The following is a 20666-nucleotide window of genomic DNA, read 5'->3' as shown; positions in this document are numbered from 1 at the left end:
CTCTTCTGAGTAATGAGGAATAAAGAATGAAAGTGGACTCAAGTCTTGCACTACTAACAAAACAGTTCAGAATGGATTAAACACTTCAATGTAAGAGCTAAAACTATAAAACTCCTAAGACAGTACATAGGGGATAGCCTGGTTGACGCTTGGCAATGATTTTTTTGGATTTGACATGAAAAACAAAGGCAGAAAAGCAAAAATAAATGTGGGAGTACATCAAACTAAAAAGAATCTACCTAAGAAAAGGAACAATCAAAAAGGCAACTTGTGAAATGGGAGAAAATCTGTGCAAAACTCATATCCATTAAGAGGTTCATATCCCCATTATATAAGAAACTCATATAACTCAATACCAAAAACTCAAACAATCAGATTTTATTTTTTAAAAAAGATTTTTTTTATTTGGCAGAAAGAGCACAAGCAGGGGGAGTGACAGGCAGGGGGAGAGGGAGATGCAGGCTCCCTGTTGAGCAGAGAGCCCCAACATAGGGTTCAGCCCCAGGTCCCTGGGATAAAGACCTGAGCCAAAGACAGATGCTTTAACTGACTGAACAACCCAGATACCCCTCAGATAATCGGATGTTAAAATAGGCAAAGGAACCTATCAAAATCCTAGAGGAGAACATAAGCAGTAACTTCTTGGACATTGGCCACAGCAACTTCTTTCAAGACATGTCTCCAAAGGCAAAGGAAACAAAAGCAAAAATGAGCTTTTGGAACTTCATTGAGATCCAAAGATTCTGCACAGCAAAGGAAACAGTCAATAAAACAAAGAGGCAACCCATGGAATATGAGAAGATATTTGCAAATGATACTACAGACAGAGGGCTGATACTCAAGATCTATAAAGAACTCCTCAACTCAACATTCAAAATGGGTATGTCAAAAAAAAATGGGCTGAAGACATGAATAGACACTTCTCCAAAGAAGACATACAAATGGCTAACAGATGCATGAAAAAATGTTCATCATCATTACCCATCAGGGAGAGTCAAATCAAAACCACATTGAGATACCACCTTACACCAGTTAGAATGGCCCAAATTAACAAGACAGTAAACAACAAATGCTGGAGAGGATGTGGAGAAAGGGGAACCCTCTTACACTGTTGGTGGGAATGCAAGTTGCTGCAGTCACGTTGGAAAACATTGTGGAGATTTCTTAAGAAATAAAAATAGAGCTACTCTGTGACCCTGCAATTGCACTACTGGATATGTGCCCCAAAGATACAGATGCAGTGAAAAGAAGGGCCGTCTGTACCCCCAATGTTTATAGCAGCAATGGCCACAACCTCCAAACTGTGGAAAGAGCCAAGATGCCCTTCAACAGATGAATGGATATAGAAGATTTGGTTCATATACACAATGGAAAATTACACCTCTATCAGAAAGGATGAATACCCAACTTCTGTATCAACATGGATGGGACTGGAGGAGATTATGCTGAGTGAAATAAGTCAAGCAGGGAAAGTCAGTTATCGTATGGTTTCACTTGTGGAGCATAAGGAATAACATGGAAGACATTGGGAGTTGGAGAGGAGAAGTGAGTTGGGAGAAATTGGAGGGGGAGAGGAGCCACGAGAGACTGTGGACTCTGAGAAACAAACTGAGGGTTTTGGAGGGGAGAGGGGTAAGGGGATGGGTAAGCCTGGTAGTGGGTATTAAGGAGGGCATGTATTGCATGGAGCACTAGGTGTGGTGCATAAACAATCTTGGAACATGGAAAAAAAATTAAAAATGTAAATTTTAGGCTATGTGTATTTTGCCTCAATTTTAAAATAATAAATACCATATGATCTCACTTGTGTGGAATTTAAGAAACAAAACTGATGAACAGAAGTAGCAAAAAAGAGAGGAAGGCAAACCATAAAATGGGTTCTTACAATAAAGGACAAACTGAGGGTTGCTGGAGGGGAGGTGGGTTGGGGGTGGTTTAAATGGGTGGTGGACATTAAAGAGAGCACTCATTATGATGGGCACCAAGTGTTGTATGTAAGTGATGAATCACTATATTCTACTTCTGAAACTGGCACTACACTGTATGTTAACTAACTGGGATTTAAATAAAAACTTGAAATTAAAAATTTTAAAAAACATAAAATAGGAAAAGGAGCTGAATAGACAGCTTCTTAAAAAAGACATAAAATTACCATCATGTACATAAAAAGGTTCTCAACATCACTAGACATCAGGGAAATGCAAATCAAAACCTCACTGAGATACTACTTTATACTTGTTTACATGTCTCTGTTAACCAGAGACAACAAATACCAATGAGTAACTTAAAAAAGAACCATTTACACTATTTGTGGGATTGTAAACTGGTACAGCTACTATGAAAAACAGTATAGCAGGTCCTTAAAACGTTAAAAGCACTTACAAGGGAGACCCAAATAAATGTAAAGAATATTTTATTGTTGGATAGGTATGCACAGTGTCATAAAAATGTCAGTTTGCCTTAAATAGCTTTATAGGCTTAATGGAAATTCTGTAATGTTACTGTATTCCTCAATGTGCGAAAGGAATCCATCAAAATCCTTGAGGAGAACACAGGCAGCAACCTCTTTGACTTCTGCCGCAGCAACATCTTCCTAGGAACAACGCAAAAGGCAAGGGAAGCAAGGGCAAAAATGAACTATTGGGATTTCATCAAGATCAAAAGCTTTTGCACAGCAAAGGAAACAGTGAACAAAATCAAAAGACAACTGAGAGACTGATTTTAAGATTGTATGAAAGCAATGGAGAAAGAGCATTTGATTTGATGGCAAATGAGAACAGAGTAATTGCTTTCTTATCTATCAAGATTAATTATAGAGATTATAGAGATATAGTAAGTAAAATGGTCTGGTTCTGAATCAGAGTGAAAAATAGAACCAATGAAATGGGCACACATAGGAAGATTCTATTGAGGACAGAAGCAGTGAACAGTTTACTCATGACAATGTGGCATTTCAGGGGAAGGATGGTGCCATTCAACAAGTCTTTAGGTGGTAAGACTCTAAATATTGAAACAATACAAATTGCTTAGCAGGAAAATGGCATCATTAGAGTTCTTGTTAAGATTATCAGGATAATTGGGGTGCCTGGGTGGCTCAGTGGGTTAAAGCCTCTGCCTTCGGCTTGGGTCATGATCCCAGGGTCCTGGGATCGAGCCCGGTGTTGGGCTCTCCGCTAGGCAGGGAGCCTGCTTCCTCCTCTCTCTCTGCCTGCCTCTCTGCCTACTTGTGATCGCTCTCTCTCTGTCAAATAAATAAATAAAATCTTCAAAAAAAGAGATTATCAGGATAATTGGTAAAGGAAATAAGACCTCAAGTTTGCCAAATTCTTTGCCTTTCTCAAATTCACGTAGGCTGTTTGCCTCATGCTGAGACTTAGAATGCTTTGCTTTAATCTCCACCTTTTTAAAAATAATTTTTAAATTTTTTTATAAACATATAATGTATTATTAGCTCCAGGGGTACAGGTTTGTGAATCGCCAGGTTTACACACTTCACAGCACTCATCATAGCACATACCCTCCCTAATGTCCATAACCCCATCACTCTCCCTACCACTCTCCCCCAGGCAACCCTCAGTTTTTTTGTGTGAGATTAAGAGTCTCATGGTTTCTCTCCCTCCCTATCCCATCTTGTTTCATTTATTCTTTTCCTACCCCCAAACCCCCCACATTGAATCTCCACTCCTCATATCAGGGAGATCATGTGATAGTTGTCTTTCTCTGATTGACTTATTTCACTAAGCATAATACCCTCTATTTCCATCCACGTCATCGCAAATGGCAAGATTTCATTTCTTTTGACAGCTGCATAGTATTCCATTGTGTATATATGCCACATCATCTTTATCCGTTCATCCGTTGATGGACATCTAGGTTCTTTCCATAGTTTGGCTATTGTTTCCACCTCTTTTTAAAATATATTACTTTTTATTTTCTTCTAAAGATTTTATTTATTTATTTGAGAGAGAGAGAAAGAGTGAGCAAGAGAGAGCAGAGCACAAGCCAGAGGAGGGGCAGAGGGTGAGGGAGGAGCACACAACCCACTGAGCAGGGAGCCCAATATGGGACTCGGTCCTAGGACCTGGGGATTATGACCTGAGGTGAAGGCAGACATTAAATGATTGAGCCATCCAGGTGCCCTACTTTTTATTTTTTTTAAGATTTATTTGTATTTATTTGAGAAAGAGTGTGTGAATGTGAGAAGAGGTAGAGAGAGAGGGAGAGAATCCCCAAACTATTCCCCGCTGAGCACAGAGCCCTTTGTGGGGCTGGATCATATGACCCTGAGATCATGACTTGAGCTGAAATCAAGAGTTGGACTCTTAACTGACTGAGCCACCCAGGAACCTCTCTTTTTTTAATTACATATTTAAAGTGTACATAATGATGAGTTGATACACATACATAATGGAATTACTACTGAGCAAGCTAATTAACATACCCATCTCCTCACATAGACACATCTCATATCTCCTCACAAAGACACTTCATTCTAGTGTCTAGTCATTAAGAGCACATCAAATCTAGGCAAGTCCTCTGGCTATAATGACACCATGGTTTAGCACTTTCCCCACCCTCTCCTTCTGTCACTAACATTTTCCTGAGAACAGTTTCCCTAAAACAACCATATAAAGAATCCCTTACTCTGATTCTGCTTTGATGGTCCCCCAAAAATCAAGCTCACAGTGTCATATAAATTTTTAAAAACACCAAAGTTATAGAAACCAAAGCCAGTTTTCATACGTAAGTTGAACTCTGTTTATGGTGTTTAGCCACTGAAAGATAAAAACTTGCTGAGAGAAGGGTCAGACAATCTGACTCACCCAGTATTCTGTACTTCGACTCATTCTAGAAGCCCAAGAGCAAGGCAGATGACACAATAACAAGATGTTTCTCAGATGAGTTTCTTCAAGGCTCCCTTAATGTTCTTGTTCCTCAGGCTGTAGATAAAGGGGTTCAACATTGGAGGGACCACAGTGTACATCACAGAGGCACTTGCAGTATCCCTGGAAGAATGAGTAACTGCAGAACTAATGTACACCCCAAAAGCTGTCCCATAGAACAAAGAAACAACTGAGAGATGAGAACCACAGGTAGAAAAGGCTTTGTATTTCCCTCCAGCTGATGACATTCTTCGAGTGGAAGAGACAATTTGAATGTAAGAGAAAATTATCCCAAGGAGGGGGATGCCACCCAATATGCTAGCTACTAAATACACCAGGATGTTATTGATGAGCGTATCAGAACAGGCGAGTTTGATGACCTGAGCAAGTTCACAAAAGAAGTGGGGAATTTCCAGGTCTGTGCAGAAGGAGAGTCGTAGCACCATCAGACTGTGGAGTAGGGCATCTGCAATGCTGATGGTCAGGGAGAGTAGAATCAGCAGGCCACAGAGGTAGGGGTTCATGATGACTGTGTACCTCAGTGGCTGGCAGATGGCCACATAGCGGTCATAAGCCATTACTGCAAGGAGGAAGTTTTCCAAGCATGCGAAAAAGAGGACGAAACCAACCTGGGTGAGGCAACCTGTGTAACTGATGGATTTGCTCTGTCTTTGGATGTTCACCAGCATCTTGGGAATGGTGGTGGTGGTGAAGCAGATGTCAGTGAAGGCCAGGTGGGAGAGGAAGAAGTACATGGGCGTGTGGAGGTGGGAATCAGAGCTGATAGCCAGGATGATGAGCAGGTTTCCAAGCACAGTGACCAGGTACATGGTCAGGAACAGTCCAAATAGAAGGGGCTGCCATTTTGGATCTTCTGCGAGACCCAGGAGGAGGAATTCTGCTACACCTGTTTGGTTTTCTGGCTCCATGTTCTTGATGAGACTGATGGTAATACAGAGGAGAGGATATGTAACAGATGTACAAGGATCTCTTGTATATATACAATGGAATATTACCCACCCATCAGAAAGGATGAAATGAATATCCAACTTCTGCATCAACATGGATCAGACTAGAGGAGATTATGCTGAGTGAAATAAGTCAAGCAGAGAAAGTCAACTATCATGTGGTTTCACTTACTTGTGGAACATAAGGAAAAACATGGAGGACATTAGGAGAAAGAAAGGAAAAGTGAATTGGGGGAAATTGGAGGGGGAGATGAACCATGAGAGACTGTGGACTCCAAGAAACAAACTGAGGATTTTAGAGGATTTTGGAGGAATGGGTGAGCCGGTGGTGGGTGTTAAGAAGGGCAAGTATTGCATGGAGACCTGGGTGTTATACATAAACAATGAGTCTGGGAACACTACACTAATGATGTATGGTGAGTAACATAACATGATAAAAAAAAAGAGAAAATCCTGATATGAATTGGATCATATTATTTTTTCTTTTTAAAAAAAGCTTTTATTTAAATTCCAGTTAGTTAAATACAGTGTAATATTAGTTTCAGGTATACAATATCGTGATTAACACTTACGTACAACACCCAGTGCTCATCACAAAATTGAATATTATTAATCTTTTCCAGCGAACCTGGGCTGCTCAGTAGGTTAAGCATCTGCCTTGGGCTCGGGTCATGATCACAGGGCATCAAGGCCCAGCATCCGGCTTCCTGCTTTTTGGGGAGCCTGCTTCTCCTTCTCCCTCTGCCCCTCCCCACTGCTCTCTCTCTCTCTCAAATAAATAAATAATATTTTAAAATCTTTTCCTTTGCCTTTTACCTCTCTTTTAGTCACTCTCCTTTCCTCAGCCTCTTTTGTTTTTGTCCTCCTTTTTCTCACACTACTCCTCCTTCACATTGTGCCAAATCATAGGAATAAGATAGGGAAAACATAAGTTTTTCTTCTTTCAAAATTCTGCAGCTTCCACTTAGCATGCAGGAAACTAAAAACCAAGCAATATTAACTCAGGGTTTCAGAGCAGAGTTTCTCAAACTGTGCTTTGCCTCAGAATCCACTGGATGGTTTGTTAATACTCACATAGCTGCCTCCCGCCCCAACTCGGAATATGAGATTCAGATTTAGACATCAGGCTGACAATTTGCTTTTCTAATAAATTCCCAATGTTGCTTCTCTCAGTGTGAGTTTTACTTTGAGGACCCCAATTTTAGAGTGTAGAAGATTGTCGGCATGGAAAATCTGCTTGACGACAGGTTGGAGCCAACACAACATAATTATGGGAAGAATAGTAGCCTGATTTATCAACACTCTGCAGAGTGAGTCAACTGGGAGTTCAATCCCATGTCTCAGTTAAGTCTCTTTATATTCTTTTTTATTCTTTTTTTTCCTTCCTTCCTTCCTGGAAATTACACTGATTTATCAACACTCTGCAGAGTGAGTCAACTGGAAGTTCAATCCCATGTCTCAGTTAAGTCTCTTTATATTCTTTTTTATTCTTTTTTTTCCTTCCTTCCTTCCTGGAAATTACACTCAGCTTTATCAACTCATTCTTAATTACAAGATAGACTCTATCATCACCGTGTAGCAATAACTTTCGAGAATTCCAGATTAGCTCTTCTTTTTCAGTGGGTCATCACAATCTGCCTATTAAATACTCCATTTCCATTTCAGTGTCTGGTCTTTGGAGTCTATAACAAAAGCCTTGCTATAATGGTTGTAATTAATGGTAATAGCAGATGTTCTACAAATAAATATAATGATTATTTTGAACTGCACACACTATCTTGAACACAGCATCTGTTGCTAGACACGGTCTTCAGTTGCCTTCTCATGCTAACTAATTTTATTCACTCACCGCCCTATGAGTCAGGTGCTTCTACCATCCTCCTGTTTACTCCTGAACGCAATTTAAAGAGAAAGGTTAAGGGGCAACTGGGTGGCTCACTTGGTTAACTGTCCGCCTTTGGCTCAGGTTTTGATCGCAGGGTCCTGGGGTTGAGCCCCAAAACAGACTCTTTGCTCAGTGGGTAATCTGCTTCTCTCTCTCTGCCTCTCTCTCTCAAATAAATAAATAGAATCTTTTAAAAAAAATGAAAGAAAAGAGAGAGATCGAGTGAAGTGAAATTATGGATACAAAATCTTGACACTCCAGTGAGATGTGTTGCAGGAATTTGAACTCAGGCTTCCAGACTTTGGAGCTGAACTCAGTACACCATGTGATGCAGTCTCTGTCTAGTGCAGATTTGGTGTCATGAAGGGTTAATCGGCTTCATCACTTGCCTTTTGAAAGTTTACACCTGCATAAGACTGTAAGTGTTTCCCTGCTTGAACTTCATCTAATTTCTGACCACATAGGTACTATGTAGCAAGTGATAGCTTCAAAACGCTCCACACTCGGAACCAGAGATCAAGATTATAATATGGTACTTTAAGTTGTTATGGGTATTTTTCAATGAGATTCACTTTTCTCCTCACAATTAGAATATTAAAACATTCTCTTAAGGTGATACATAGCACATCTATGTTTTTCCCCCATACTGAAGAATTTGAGGAAGGAGGAATTGCTTGGCATCTTGAAGGAAAGAAAAAAAAAAAAGCAAAAATTTGTTAGTGTGTTAAAAGCAGAATCCTGGGAGGAGAAAGATAAAATATACTGATACTAATGTCCAGGATGCTTGAGAGGAGTGTTGGTGTATTGGTAGGAAAAGGAAGAAGATTGTCAAGTTAGCTTTAAGAGGGGAAAAAGGAAATTGAGAAAGATCTATCTGGATACCTCAAATGTCTTGCTAGTTAGGCTTAAATAATTTAATCCATAAAAATGGGAGCTTAGTGCCTGCGGAATATGAAGCACTTTTTATTTAGGATGATCGTGACAATTAGTTGAGAAAATAAGACCTTGTTTTTAGGAATGCCTACCTCTTCCTGCTCCCAGGGACCCACAGACCCACCCACAGCAACATATGAAATAAATACATGAATACTTTTTGTTTGACCAACAGTCACATTTTTTCATACATTTTCAAGATTTTATTTATTAGGAAGAGAGAAAGGGAGAAGAGAGCAGGGGGAGGAGCACAGGGAGAGGGACAAGCAGACCCCATGCTGATAGTTGAACCTGAAGCGGGGCTTGATCTCACCACCCTGAGATCATGACCTGAGCCAAAATCAAGAGTCAGACTTTCAATAGACTGAGCCACCCAGGTGCTTTTTTCTTTTCCAGGGTAGCTTAATGAGATCATTCTCTTCTTTCATTTCCCTCTTTTTATGTGGATTAAGGAAATAATTCCTTCCTACTCAGTTTAATGGATTTTCTGATACTTTAAAAAAAAAATAACAGTTCTGTCCCTGTTGTATAACAGACAATTTTAAGGAAAGAAATGTTGAAAATCAGTCATAGAAATTCAGATTTTCCTCTTTCTATGTGTTTAGGCCCCTATCAAAGTCTGGGTCAGGCAGCTTTGGCCACTCATTTCCAAAGGAATCTTTCGTTTATGTATCAGGAAGAACTCAAGAGTACCTCTGTTTCCTTTGTTACAGTGAGCTCCTGAGAATACTGTTACGGATTATCACCCAAAAAGGCAGAACAGGGCTATGTCCTGGGTGAGCCAGTGGATGTGCCAAATATTCTTAGGAACCAGTGTTTTAGAAAAAGTCTCTTCTGTGAACAACTCATTAAGATTAACTAATGTTCACAACTGAATGGCCTGAGGTCATCTCTATTTCACCAGTGAGAAACTATGAGCCCTTAGCATGGAATCACGAAAACAAGCAACCAATAGCACGAATCAGCATTTTAATTTGGACACATAGGAGTTTGATTCTGTCTCCAGCATTTGCTTTGTAAAGAGGGACATTTTCTTTTCAACTGTGCAAGAAGCCATATGGAAATGTTGCAAGAATGAGTGATGAGTAGATGAAATCACCAAACACAGTGTTTGATATATGACACACTCTTAATATTTCCTATTGTGATTTGTTTCTGCCATGGACACAAGGGTACCACCTGGCATGGTTCAGTATAAAAGGGAAGTGATAGGAGGGACAAAGTGTAGGAAGAGAGGAGAAACCAAGAATGTCTTCAGCATAACAACCATAAATTTCAAGGGAAAATGGATGTGTTGAATCTCTTTATAGGATTATTGCTTATGTAGGGAAACAGATAATGCCTATTTCTTATGGCCATATGATAAAATGCGTAGCAACTAAAATGCATAAGTTAGGCCCAGACATATCAACACATATTAAAACTCCAAAGAGAAGATAATTTTCCTAACAAGACCTATATCATGATACAGTTAAAGTGTCTTAAAATAATACTGATTTTAAACCTTTAATTTCTTATTATAAAGCATTTCAAGCATACAAAGAGTACAGAGAAAACAAAGTCGTGGGTATTTACCACTAAAGATCACTAAATTAAAACATGTTCTCATGGTTCACCTCCCCTTCCAATTTCCCTCTACTCCCTTCTCCTATCCCATCTCCCTATGTCCTCCATGCTATTTGTTATGCTCCACAAATAAGTGAAACCATATGATAATTGACTCTCTCTGCTTGACTTATTTCACTCACCATAATCTCTTCCAGTCCCGTCCATGTTGCTACAAAAGTTGCCTATTCATCCTTTCTGATGGAGGCATAATACTCCATAGTGTATATGGGCCACATCTTCCTTATCCATTCGTCCGTTGAAGGGCATCTTGGTTCTTTCCACAGTTTGGCGACTGTGGCCATTGCTGCTATATACATTGGGGTACAGATGGCCCTTCTTTTCACTACATCTCTATCTTTGGGGTAAATACCCAGTAGTGCAATGGCAGTGTCATGGGGAATCTCTATTTTTAATTTCTTGAGGAATCTCCCCACTGTTTTCCAAAGAGGCTGCACCAACTTGCATTCCCACCAAGAGTGTAAGAGGGTTCCCCTTTCTCCACATTCTCTCCAACACATGTTGTTTCCTGTCTTGCTAATTTTGGCCATTCTAACTGGTGTAAGGTGATATCTCAATGTGGTTTTAATTTGCCTCTCCCTGACAGCTAGTGATGATGAACATTTTTTCATGTGTCTGATAGCCGTAACCATGAGAACTATGGACTCTGAAAAACAAACTGAGGGTTTTGAAGGGGCAGGGGGCGGGAGGTTGGGGGAACCAGGTGGTGGGTATTGGAGAGGGCACGGATTGCATGGAGCACTGGGTGTGGTGCAAAAACAAGACTGTTATGCTGAAAATAAATAAATAAATAAATTAAAAAAATATATTCTCATAATTGCAGTAAATATTTTCAGAATTAAATTAATACATACTTATTTTCCCATATCCTTAATAACTTTTTCTTACCTTTTTCTTACCACCATACTGCACGTGGCATTCATGATTCCCTTGTGGTTTTAAATATTTTAATAAAAATGCATAAACTTCTGTTTTGCATTTTAAACTTGACCTATTGTAAATTTTGCATGTAGTTTTTTAAAGTAATAAGTTCTTGGTACATGTTTCTCTGGTTCATTAACTTTAAATATCTTACTTTATTTTCAATGTCTTATTATAACACAACTTATTTATCCTTTCTCCAACTGAGGCATTTTATAGTTGCCTTTGATACACACACACAAACACATACAATGTATAAACAATTTAAATAACATGTGGAGAACAACCATATTCAAGACTGTAGTTGCCTCTGTGAATGGAGGGGAACATAAAGGAATGCTCTGTCAATTCATGTTATTTTGTTACTTTCAAAAACATTTTAATTTTAATCCCAGTGTAGTTAACACACTGTTTTATATTAGATTCAGATGTCCAATATAGTGATTCAACAATTCTGTACATTACACAGTGCTCATCATGGTAAGTGTACCCTTAATTCCCTGCACCTATTTCACCCATGCCCAACCCAACTCTTCTCTGGTAACTACCAGTTTGTACCATGTTATTTTGTTATTTAAGAAAAGAACTCTGTGTGGGAAATAGTGTGGAGGTTCCTCAAAAAGTTAAAAATGGAACTACCTTAAAATCCAGCAATTATACTACTGGGTATTTACCCAAAGAATACAAAAGCATAAAATCAAAGGGATACATGCACCCCTATATTTATAGCAGCATTATCTACAGTAGCCAAGATACACACACACACGAATATTATGCAGCCATCAAAAAAGATGAAATCTTGCCATTTTCAATTACATGGATGGAGCTAGGGCATATAATGCTAAGTGTAATAAATAAGAGAAAGACAAATACCGTATGATTTCATTCACATGTGGAATTTAAGAAACAAAACAAAGATGCAAAGGGGGAAAAGGAGATAGAGTAGAGATGGAGAGAGAAATCAAGAAACAGACTCTTAATTACAGAGAACAAACTGATGGTTACTGGATGGGAGGTGGTTAGGGGATGGGTTAAATAGGTGATGGGGATTAAGGAGTACATTTGTTGTGATGAGCACCAGGTTTCACATGGAAGTGTTGAATTGCTGAATTGTACACCTGAAACTAATATACACTGTATGTTAACTAACTGGAATTAAAATAAAACATAAAAAAAGAACCAAAAACTCTGATGACAAATACAAAATTTTACGAATTCCAGAAGCATGAGTACCTGCTTTTTTTTCCCTATTATTCCATGTTATTTTGCCTTTTAAATATTTCCTAGATTACTAAAAGGATACAGCATGGAGTATAGTTTTGGTACCTGCCTCATTCTCCCCCTCCTCTGTCTTGAATACCCATAACCAGGAAACATTGTGAAAAGCAAAGAACTCTTCTAGAAAGGAGTATCATGTGCCAGGAGTGGAAAGGAAAGGGGGGACTGGCCACACACCTCTTCTGTTTGCCAAAGAAATGAAAGAAAATAGAGAGAAATCTAGAATATTCTTCAAAGTTGAGCCAAAGTAGATTTCTCTTGAGAACAGAGAAAATCCTAAAACTTTAGGATCAGAGTAGGAGATGAGCAGAATGAGAGTTGGCCAAGCATTGGTGCAAAGCATTGGAAGCAAACAGGTGGAGGAGAAGATTGATGGATCCTTAGGCAGACAACCCACAGATCACCAAACTCTGCCCATCTTCTGCATGTTCTCACCAAACAGTTACTGAATGGATCACTAAACAAAGAACTGTCCTTATTTCAAAACATAAAGTAGGGGACTTCAGATTACCTGGATGTCAACAGTTAGGAATGACATTCAGTTCTTCCCTGGATGTGAAGAAGAAAAATGAGAGCTCTGTTCCCAGTGAGCAGAGAAAGATACTGGAGCCCTGGGCTCCTGTGCAGAGATGCTGGACCCTGGGACAAGGCCCAGGTGGCCTGCAAATGACCTGGATATGTCTGTTGAGTGGGGTGATCACACGCAGACTATTTGCAGTCTCTTTGTCTTTTGGGGGTTCAATATCCAAAGCTCCTCATTAGCCAAACTCTTACTCTCATGTGATTATAGGGCAGTGCTAATCCTGGGGGAGTGAGGCTCAGATGAGGAACTTTGCTTTGTCTGATTCTCTCACCCTGACTGGTCAAACATATGTTATCTTCTTCCTCCTTAATTCTTGGCTCACATCGATTTCAAGTCACCTACACAACCAACCACATCTTCCTCTGTTATTATATTCTAGACTTTGTTAAAGGTATATTTAAATTCAAGTCCATTGTAATTAAAATCTCAAGAAGACTGATAATACATTTGAGCTAAAAAAAAAAATGGTTTCTTTACATGGGTAGATAAATATTATCACATGTAATGTGATAATGTAGAAAATGTACCCTAAAAATGCAAACACTGAGGGTGCCTGGGTGGCTCAGTGGGTTAAAGCCTCTGCCTTCAGCTCAGATCATGATCCCAGGGTCCTGGGATCAAGACTCGCATCCGGCTCTCTGCTCAGTGGGAAGCCTGCTTCTCCGTCTCCCTCTGTCTGCCTCTCTGCCTACTTGTGATCTCTGTCTGTCAAATAAATAAATAGAGCGTATCATGCTTAGCGAAATAAATCAAGCAGAGAAAGACAACTATCATATGATCTCCTTGATATGAGGAAGTGGTGATGCAACATGGGGGCTTAAGTGGGTAGGAGAAGAATAAATGAAACAAGATGGGATTGGGAGGGAGACAAACCATAAGTGACTTTTTTTTTTTTATTTCCAGCATAACAGTATTCATTATTTTTGCACCACACCCCATGCTCCATGCAATCCGTGCCCTCTATAATACCCACCACCTGGTACCCCAACCTCCCACCCCCCGTCCCTTCATAAGTGACTTTTAATCTCACAAAACAAACTGAGGGTTGCTGGGGGGAGGGGGTTTGGGAGAAGGGGGTGGGATTATGGACATTGGGGAGGGTATGTGCTTTGGTGAGTGCTGTGAAGTGTGTAAACCTGGTGGTTCACAGACCTGTACCCCTGGGGATAGAGTATTATGCCTCCATCAGAAAGGATGAATACCCAACTTTTGTAGCAACATGGACGGGACTGGAAGAGATTATGCTGAGTGAAATCAGTCAAGCAGAGAGAGTCAATTATCATATGGTTTCACTTATTTGTGGAGCATAACAAATAGCATGGAGGACATGGGGACTTAGAGTGGAGAAGGGAGTTGGGGGAAATTGGAAGGGGAGGTGAACCATGAGAGACTATGGACTCTGAAAAACAATCTGAGGGTTTTGAAGGGACGGGGGGTGGGAGGTTGGGGTACCAGGTGGTGGGTATTATAGAGGGCACGGATTGCATGGAGCACGGGGTGTGGTGCAAAAATAATGAATACTGTTATGCTGGAAATAAAAAAAAATAAAAAATAAAAAAAAACTGAGGAAAAGAAAAAATAAATAAATAAATAAATAAATAAAATCTTAAAAAAAAGAAATTTCACTTTCAACTTTTCCCAATTCAATATTAATGGCTTCAGTATACTTTTTTTCACATTAAGGACCATGGGTTAAAATTACGAGTCTTGGTTATCAATATTGTTGCAGTAAATTATAAATTATTAGAGTAATAGTCAACCTGTGATAGTATATGACTCCGAAGATGTAATCATAGGATTTGGGGTCCATTTGTTGTAACAACAAATTTTTTATTTGATTTTATCTTATTTTTTCCCAAGTTTTGTTTAAATTCTATGTAGTTAACACATAGTATACCATTTATTTCTGGTGTAGGATTTATGAGTCATCGCTTACATAGAACACCTACTGCTTATCACAACATGTGCCCTCCTTAATACCCATCACCCAATTAGCCCATCACTCTGCCCACCTCACCTCCAACAACCCTCAGTTTATTCTCCATAGTCTCTTAAGGTCTGCCTCCCTCTCTGTTTTTACCTTTTTTTTAAAAAAAGATTTTATTTATGTATTTGATAGACAGAGATCACAGGTAGGCAGAGAGGCAGGTAGAGAGAGAGGAGTAAGCAGGCCCCCTGCTAAGCAGAGAGCCCGATGAGGGGCTCGATCCCAGGACGATGGGGTCATGACCTGAGCTGAAGGCAGAGGCTTTAACCCACTGAGCCAAACAGACACCCCTGTTTTTACCTTTTTTTCCCTTCCTTTCCTCTATGTTCATCTGTTTTGTTTATTAAATTCCACATATGAGGGAAATCATGTGGTATTGGTTTTTCTCTGCATGATTTATTTCACTTAGTGGGGTATTTCATAATACCTTCTAGTTCCATCCACATTGTTGCAAATGACAAGATTTCATTTTTTTTTTTGATGGCTGAGTAATGTCCTATTGTTTATATATATCATATCTTCTTTTTTAACTTATTTTTTATTTATTTTCAGCATAACAGTATTCATTATTTTTGCACCACACCTCCCCCTCCAATTTCCCCCCAACTCCCTTTTCCTCTCTATCTCCCCATGTCCACCATGCTCTTTGTTATGTTCCACAAATAAGTGAAACCATAGGATAATTGACTCTCTCTGCTTGGCTTATTTCACTCAGCATAATCTCTTCCAGTCTCATCCATGTTGCTACAAAAGTTGGGCATTCGTCCTTTCTGATGGAGGCATAATACTCCATAGTGTATATGGACCACATCTTCCTTATCCATTCATCCGTTGAAGGGCATCTTGGTTCTTTCCACAGTTTGGCGACCATGGCCATTGCTGCTATAAACATTGGGGTACAGATGGCCCTTCTTTTCACGACATCTGTATCTTTGGGATAAATACCCAATAGTGCAATGGCAGGGTCATAGGGAAGTTCAATTTTTAATTTCTTGAGGAATCTCCCCACTGTTCTCCAAAGTGGCTGCACCAACTTGCATTCCCACCAACAGTGAAATAGGGTTCCCCTTTCTCCACATCCCCTCCAACACATGTTGTTTCCGGTCTTGCTAATTTTGGCCATTCTAACTGGTGTAAGGTGATATCTCAATGTGGTTTTAATTTTAATCTCCCTGATGGCTAGTGATGATGAATATTTTTTCACGTGTCTGATAGCCATTTGTATGTCTTCATTGGAGAAGTCTCTGTTCATATCTTCTGCCCATTTTTTGATATGATTGTCTGTGTTGTGTGTTGAGTTTGAGGAATTCATTATAGATCTTGGATATCAACCTTTTGTCTGTACTGTCATTTGCAAATATCTTCTCCCATTCCGTGGGTTGTCTCTTTGTTTTCTTGACTGATTCCTTTGCTGTGCAGAAGCTTTTGATTTTGATGAAGTCCCAAAAGTTTATTTTCGCTTTTGTTTCCTTTGCCTTTGGAGACATATCTTGAAAGAAGTTGCTGTGGCTGATACCGAAGAGATTACTGCCTATGTTCTCCTCTAGAATTCTGATGGATTCCTGCCTCACATTGAGGTCTTTTATCCATTTTGCATTTATCTTTGTGTAAAAGAATCGTCGAGTTTCGGGGCACCTGGGTGGCTCAGTGGGTTAAAGCCTCTGCCTTCGGCTTGGGTCATGATCCCCACGGTTCTGGGATCGAGCCCCGCGTCGGGCTCTCTGCTCAGCGGGGAGCCTGCTTCCTCCTCTCTCTCTGCCTGCTTCTCTGTCTGCTTGTGATCTCCATCTGTCAAATAAATAAATAAATAAAATTTAAAAAAAAAAGAATCATTGAGTTTCATTCTTCTAAATATAGCTGTCCAGTTTTCCCAGCACCATTTATTGAAGAGACTGTCTTTTTTCCACTGTATATTTTTCCCTGTTTTGTCAAAGATTATTTGCCCATAAAGTTGAGGGTCCATATCTGGGCTCTCTACTCTGTTCTACTGGTCTATGTGTCTGTTTTTATGCCAGTACCATGCTGTCTTGGTGATCACAGCTTTGTAGTAAAGCTTGAAATCAGATAGCGTGATGCCCCCCGTTTTATTTTTGTTTTTCAACATTTTCTTAGTAATTCGGGGTCTCTTCTGAGTCCGTACAAATTTCTGGATTATTTGCTCCAGCTCTTTGAAGAATACCAGTGGAATTTTGATCGGAATGGCATTAAAAGTATAGATTGCTCTAGGCAGTATAGACATTTTAACAATGTTTATTCTTCCGATCCAAGAGCATGGAATGGTCTTCCATCTTTTTGTGTCTTCTTCAATTTCTTTCATGAGTATTCTGTAGCTCCTCAAGTACAGATCCTTTACCTCTTTGGTTAGGTTTATTCCCATGTATCTTATGGTTCTTGGTGCTAGAGTAAATGGAATCAATTCTCTAATTTCCCTTTCTGTATTTTCATTGTTAATGTATAAGAAAGCCACTGATTTCTGTACATTGAGTTTGTATCCTGCCACGTTGCTGAACTGTTGTATGAGTTCTGGTAGTTTGGGGGTGGAGTCTTTTGGGTTTTCCATATAAAGAATCATGTCATCTGCAAAGAGAGAGAGTTTGACTTCTTCATTACCAATTTGGATACCTTTTATTTCTCTTTGTTGTCTGATTGCTGTTGCTAGGACTTCTAATACTATGTTGAACAAGAGTGGTGAGAGTGGGCATACTTGTCTCAACAGGAAGGCTGAAAGCTTGTTCCCATTGAGGATGATATTTGCTGTGGGTCTTTCATAGATAGATTTGATGAGGTTCAGGAATGTTCCCTCTATCCCTATACTTTGAAGCGTTTTAATCAGGAACGGATGCTGGATTTTATCAAATGCTTTTTCTGCATCAATTGAGAGGACCATGTGGTTCTTCTCTCTTCTCTTACTAATTTGTTCTATCACATTGATTGATTTGTGAATGTTGAACCATCCTTGTAGCCCAGGAATGAATCCCACCTGGTCATGGTGGATAATCTTTTTAATGTGCTGTTGGATCCTGTTGGCTAGGATCTTGTTTAGAATCTTAGCATCCATACTCATCAGTGATATTGGTCTGAAATTCTCCTTTTTGGTAGGGTCCTTGCCTGGTTTGGGGATCAAGATAATGCTGGCTTCATAGAAAGAGTCAGGAAGATTTTCTTCTGCTTCAATTTTTTGAAACAGCTTCAGGAGAATAGGTGTTATTTCTTCTTTGAAAGTTTGGTAGAATTCCCCAGGGAATCCATCAGGTCCTGGGCTCTTGTTTTTTGGGAGGTTTGTGATCACTGCTTCAATCTCGTTACTAGATATCAGTCTATTCAGGTGGTCAATTTCTTCCTGGTTCAGTTTTGGAAGTTTATAGTTTTCCAGAAATGTGTCCATTTCATATAGGTTGCTTAGCTTATTGGCATATAACTGCTGATAATAACTTCTGATGATTGTTTCTACTTCCTTGGTGTTTGTTTTGATCTCTCCCTTTTCATTCATAATTTTATGAATTTGAGATTTCTCTCTTTTCTTTTGGATTAGTGTGGCCAATGGTTTATTGATCTTACTGATTCTTTCAAAAAACCAGCTTCTAGTTTCATTGATACATTCTACTGTATCTCTGGTTTCTACCTCATTGATCTCAGCTCTAATCTTGATGATTTCCCTTCTTATATGTGGAGTTGGTTTGATTTGTTGTTGATTCTCCAGTTCTTTAAGGTGTAGAGACGTTGGTGTGTTCTGGATTTTTCAATTTTTTTGAGGGATGCTTGGATGGCTATGTATTTCCCCCTTAGGACCACCTTTGCTGTATCCCATAGGTTTTGGACTGAAGTGTCTTCATTCTCATTGGTTTCCATAAATTGTTTCTGTTCTTCTTTGATCTCCTGGTTGATCCAAGCATTCTTAAGCGAGGTGGTCTTTAGCTTCCAGGTGTTTGAGTTCCTTCAGAACTTTTCCTTGTGATTGAGCTCCAGTTTCAAAGCATTGTGATCTGAGAATGTGCAGGGAATAATCTCAGTCTTTTGGTATCTGTTGAGTCCTGATTTGTGACCCAGTATGTGGTCTGTTCTGGAGAAGGTACCATGTGCACTTGAGAAGAACGAGTATTCTGTTGTTTTAGGGTGGAATGTTCTGTATATATCTATGAGGCCCTTCTGGTCCAATGTGTCATTCAATGCTCTTGTTTCTTTATTGATTTTCTGCTTCGATGATCTGTCTATTTCTGAGAGAGGCGTGTTAAGATCTCCTATGATTAGTGTATTCATATCAGTATGATTCTTTATCTTGATTAACAGTTTTCTTATGTAATTGGCTGCTCCCATATTGGGGGCATAGATATTTACAATTGTTAGATCATCTTGTTGGATAGTCCCTTTAAGAATGATGTAGTGTCCTTCTGTATCTCTGACTACAGTCTTTAGTTTAAAATCTAATTTGTCTGATACGAGAATCGCTACCCCAGCCTTCTTTTGAGACCCATTGGCATGAAAGATGCTTCTCCATCCCTTCACTTTCAGTCTGGGTGTATCTTTAGGTTCAAAATGGGTCTCTTGTAGACAATATATGGATGGGTCCTGTCGTTTTATCCAATCTGCAACCCTGTGCCATTTTATGGGTGCATTTAGGCCATTCACATTGAGAGTGATTATTGATAGATACGTTTTTATTGACATCATGTTACCTTTGAAGTCTTTTCTTTCTGTAGATTGTCTCTATATTTCTGTTCAATGCTATTCTTAGGATTTTTCCTCTTTTATAGAACCGCCCTTAATATTTCCTACAGTATTGGCTTGGTGGTTGCATAGTCTTTTAAGCCTTGTTGGTCTTGAAAACTCTTTATCTCTCCATCCATTTTTAATGTCAGTCTTGATGGATAAAGTATTCTTGGCTGCATGTTCTTCTCATTCAGTGCCCTGAATATATCTTGCCAGCCTCTTCTGGCTTGCCAGGTCTCTGTGGACAGGTATGACATTATTCTGATGGGCTTTCCTCTGTACGTAAGGAGCTTCTTTGTCCTATCTGCTTTCAAGTGGTTCTGCCTACAATTATAATTCTTCATTCTTACTATTAGGTGTCTCGAAGACTTTCGAGAATCTGTAATCTTGGGGGGAAACCGTTAGGCCTCTAGTACATGAACGCTGGTTCCATTCACAAGATTCGGAAAATTTTCATGAAGAACTTGTTCCACCGTATCTTCTAGACTTCTTTCTTTCTCCTCCCCTTCAGGGATTCCAATAATTCTGACATTGGAACCTTTCATGGCATCATTTATTTCCCTGATTCTGTTTTCATGGCTTCTAAACTGTTTGTTCCAGGCTTCCTCCTGATCCTTTCACTCTATGTGTTTGTCCTCCAGATCACTAATTCTGTCTTCTGTCTCAGTTACTCTAGCTTTGAGAGAATTTAGATTAGATTGGAACTCATTGAGAGCATTGTGAAGCTCATCCCTGGTAGCTTTCAGCTCTTCCCTAACATTGAAAACATGATCTCTGGTCGTTTTCAGTTCGGCCCTAATCAATTCCATTTGGTCACCCATGGCTTTCTCCAACCTAGCTATTGCTTGGACAATTGTTAGCCTGAATTCTCTTTCTGACCTATTGTCTATGTTGA

At 39.5% G+C, this 20666-nt stretch overlaps 1 protein-coding gene across 1 annotated transcript; it reads right to left on the bottom strand.

Annotated features, from left to right (window-relative positions):
• Window positions 1-4894: 4894 nt before the first annotated feature.
• On the bottom strand, window positions 4895-5818 carry LOC116600261 (olfactory receptor 7G2-like). The gene has a single exon (XM_032360414.1). The coding sequence runs from the start codon at window positions 5810-5812 to the stop codon at window positions 4895-4897; it is 918 nt and encodes a 305-aa protein (XP_032216305.1). The 5' UTR covers window positions 5813-5818.
• Window positions 5819-20666: the final 14848 nt, after the last annotated feature.

This window comes from Mustela erminea, chromosome 1, assembly GCF_009829155.1.
Source record: "Mustela erminea isolate mMusErm1 chromosome 1, mMusErm1.Pri, whole genome shotgun sequence".
NCBI classification, from domain to species: Eukaryota; Metazoa; Chordata; class Mammalia; order Carnivora; family Mustelidae; genus Mustela; species Mustela erminea.
This window is presented reverse-complemented; position numbering and strand designations above follow the sequence as displayed.